This window comes from Belonocnema kinseyi, chromosome 1 (assembly GCF_010883055.1).
Source record: "Belonocnema kinseyi isolate 2016_QV_RU_SX_M_011 chromosome 1, B_treatae_v1, whole genome shotgun sequence".
Taxonomy (NCBI): domain Eukaryota; kingdom Metazoa; phylum Arthropoda; class Insecta; order Hymenoptera; family Cynipidae; genus Belonocnema; species Belonocnema kinseyi.
In genome coordinates this window covers 103,451,142-103,455,020 of record NC_046657.1, presented here as the reverse complement: position 1 = coordinate 103,455,020, position 3,879 = coordinate 103,451,142, and the positions used below count along the sequence as shown (strand labels likewise).

Genomic DNA, 3,879 nt, shown 5'->3' with positions numbered 1-3,879 from the left:
TGTATTATACTTGTTTGACGATGATTCCGAAAAAGTTTTTTATTTTTGTGTATTTCTAACGGCTTAGGAAATCCGTGTAGAAATTTAGAATTTTTATTTTCTTGAAGTAAAGTTTTAAGGGTTATACTCGTTCAGACCCACAGATTCCGAATTTTTAAATTAAAAATAACTTATTTCATGATTACAAATTTTTCATTCATCAATTTTAATCTTATTTATGAGCCGAAAAAGATTGAACCATCTCAGCCAAGCCAAGGCTCATATTGAGACAAGTAAATGCCGTTTTACCTGTTGTGACCATAAAAGTAAGACGAAGGCCTATGTCTCGACTCAGTTTTGAGAGGCGACCAGACATCGACATCTTGGAAATGAACTCAAGACATAACCAAGTCGAACTCAAGTCGAAGCATTTTTATTCAGGTATTGTCATATTTGTCTGACAAGAACTGTTGATTTTTAAACAACTCTTAATTATTTAAATAATATTTTTATACAAATTTACATTTTCAACATGATTCTATAGCTAGGCTCACTTTTCTCTGCGGATTCAACTCAAAATGTATTACCAGCTCCATTTTCTAAGCAAAATGATCGAAAAATGTATTCCTAATGAACTTTTACTATGACACCATGCCAGTGGACCAGAAGAGTTAATTATTTGAGCAATTTTTAGAAACTAATGAACATATTGGAAAAATGGTCAAATTGTGAATTTGTTTATACATATCGCTTAAATTTAAAAAAAAAGTGACCGCAAGAAGTCATTGGGAAGACATTGTTGGTTGACAGTGCAACAAAATTAGAATATTCTAAGGATTTCAACGAAACTTAAGAAAATTAAAAAAAATGTAAGGGAGTTAAAAATAAAGTAAGGGGATTTCAGTGCATTCAACGTTTGAAATAAGGTTATGTAAATCAATAGATTTCAAGGAAACGAAGAATTGAAGGGAATTCATTTCCAGTTAAATAATTTCGAAGTCATTAAGGCACATCAAAGAAATTCAACAAAAAATATACATAATTTTAAGACATTAAACAAAAATGACACAAAAATTATTTATCGGAATTTACAGAAATTTGATTGAATTTAAAAGGATTTAAGGGAATAGAATAAAATTTTTAATTATTCAATGCAGTTTAATGTGATTGAACATAATTGAAGAAATTTAAACAGAATTCAAAGGAATTCAAGAATATTCTAAAACTTTTAACAAAATATAAAGGAATAAAAGCGAATTAAACAGATTGAAACTCAATTTAAGGAAATGAAAGAGAATTTAAGGCTCTTTATTCCATAGAGAATTTTCTAGGCTATATTATCTACATTTATTCTAAATATTCTAAATTCATGAGCGAATTGTGTATTATTTTTTGTTGAAATTTGTGAAAGATTAAGTGATAATATCAGCAATCTTCAAAAAAAATTGTGAAAATATTGTTTTTTATTTACACTGTCGATGAACCAAGTGCAATTATTTGATTGACGCGAAAGAAATGTTCAACTCTCACATTTAAACAACTTTAAGAAATAGGTAAAACATTAAAAACTGTAAAACTAAATTTCGCCCTACTTTGAACTTTTTCTGAAGCAATTCTCAAATTCGGCAGTTCATCAACAGCCCAATTCATTTGTTTAATAATGCATGTTTTCAGTCTTTTTGCTCCAAATGAATCTCCTTTTAGAAATAAATACCATTTTTATCAAGTATGGTTGAAATATAAAATGGATGAAAAAAATGGGATAATTAGTATAAATAATAATGGAATAAGAGTAGGAGAATCGAAACAGGTTTTTAGCAAGCTTCGCAAGTTCCCTCTTCATTATTGACAGAGAATTATGTTCAGAGGATTATGAATTATTTGCTTTGTTCGCAAGCATCTAACGAATTTGTTGCTGCTAATGGCGAATTAATTTTCGATTAGCTCGGTCGGTTTACTGAACTGTACAGAGTCATTTATTGAAGGATTAAATCACACGCTTCACGTTTCCACTTTACATCGATCTGGAAATTTTTTATATTCCCTAAAAAAAACTTAACTTTTATTTAGAACTAGAAAAAAAGAATTTTTAATATTTTTCTTCAGATTTTGTATATCTGATTCCCTACGTAGAAAATTATCGGGGAACTATTCGGCGCCAGGATAGACCGCCCTGACCGCAAATGTGACACTATTCAAAGAATCTACTATGACTTTTTGAATGAGAGACAATTATTTGTTTTTAATGTTTATATTTAATTTTTTATACTTTTGAACAACCTGGATGTTATTGTAAAAGTGAAAAAAAAAATATTTGGATGCAACGGTTAGAAATTTTTTGTTTCTCACGAGCTAGCCCGCGCCTGATTGGGGCTCTAAAGTATTGACTAGATGATGAGGAAAAAATGCATTCTTTTTAGTGTTTGTTTTTCAATTTTTATATTCTTAAACACCCTGGCCCAAATGGTTGACTAGAAGATGAAGACGAAAATTATCTTTTTTAAGGTTCATTTTTTACTTTTGGTCATTTTAAGCCCCCTGACGTTTTTGGGCATTTGCAACAAAATATTTGAATCAGACACTCAATAAACAGTTTCAGCATGACTGGCTCGCCAGCAAATAAATTGGACCCGAAAAGATTGAATAGGTGATGTGGAAAAAAAAAATTTACAATGTTCATTTTTCGCCTTTTGGTACATACTTTTGAACAACCTGGCCCTTTTTGCTCTAACTGAACCTAAATCTACCCCGATGATTTTCTACATGGGTCAATAAAAGGAATTATTCTTGAATTTTAACATTAGTTATAAATGGCAGGAATACGACGATAAATTAAAAAAATATTAATATTTTATTCCAAATAATTGATGTAGGTTTATTGGACTAAAGCGATTTTCATACAAGCCTCTGATTTTTCGATAAATCATTTCAACTTTGATTCTCTTTTGATCGAATATTTACTCTCAAATAAACCTGGAATTGTTTTATGTGAAAAAATATCGTTTCATTATTTGTACCGAAATTGAGATAAATTCTAGCATTTTAAAACTGTTGCTCACAAAGACCGGATATCAATTTTTAAAAAGTAGCAATTAAAATTGAAATAATAATCGAGGGCAATCGATTCTCTATTCCACATGAAATTCCACATTCAAAATCAGAAGACTAATGGTTATTTTATCTAGTTCTTATATCTTTAAATTGAAGAAAGGTTTGAAGTTCAGCGAAAGTTCGGCTATTATAATAATCTCGAACTCATCACTAAATATTAATAAAGTTATCCACAGACTTAGATGGAAAGAGTTTCAAATATCAACATTTTTTTAAAACTTACTATTGAAAAAAGGTTCCCTTCGAAGAAGCGGCTATTAATAACAAGAGCCATGATATCTAAAAGTAAACATTTAAAAAATATATTTTGAGCTTTATAAAAAAGGGTGTTAAATAGTTTTTAAAATAAATTTTTATCATAGACACTTTTTAATTCCTCAAAACTCTTTTACTTTTTTTATAAAAAGTTACAATCCGATGAAGCTTTCCAGAAGAAAATTATGATTGGAAAAGAAAGTAAGAGTAAAGATAGCAATCACATCACTTTTCACAGAATCGAAAAAAGACTCGAATTACTTGTAAAATAAGGCGCGTCTTCATGATGATGCCCCAGATTTCTGGGCGTCTAACGTCCACGTGAAATGCATAACAAACTGAGAATTGCTACGAAAGAGGAACTGTTTATATGTGCTCCTTCCCTTTTCTCACTTTTGCCATCTCTTTTACTCTCTCCGAGCTGCATACTCTTGACATTCAAAAAAAAAAAAGTGAGTTCAGTGGCACGCGTGAGTTTGTCTCTACTGGCGTTACATTGACAGTCACAAGAATCCATAAACACGCGCAGCAAGT

The 3,879-nt window shown here is 30.2% G+C and overlaps 1 protein-coding gene across 1 annotated transcript in view; it reads right to left on the bottom strand.

Moving 5' to 3' along the window:
• Window positions 1-3,672, bottom strand: part of LOC117170190 — a 23,801-nt gene extending 20,129 nt beyond the window's left edge. The window contains exons 1-2 of the mRNA XM_033356783.1: window positions 3,607-3,672; window positions 3,314-3,369 (exon numbers count right to left, since the gene is read on the bottom strand). Of these exons, the coding sequence (XP_033212674.1) occupies window positions 3,314-3,369; window positions 3,607-3,630 (80 nt within the window). The 5' untranslated portion in view covers window positions 3,631-3,672. The remainder of the gene's footprint in view (window positions 1-3,313; window positions 3,370-3,606) is intronic.
• Window positions 3,673-3,879: the final 207 nt, after the last annotated feature.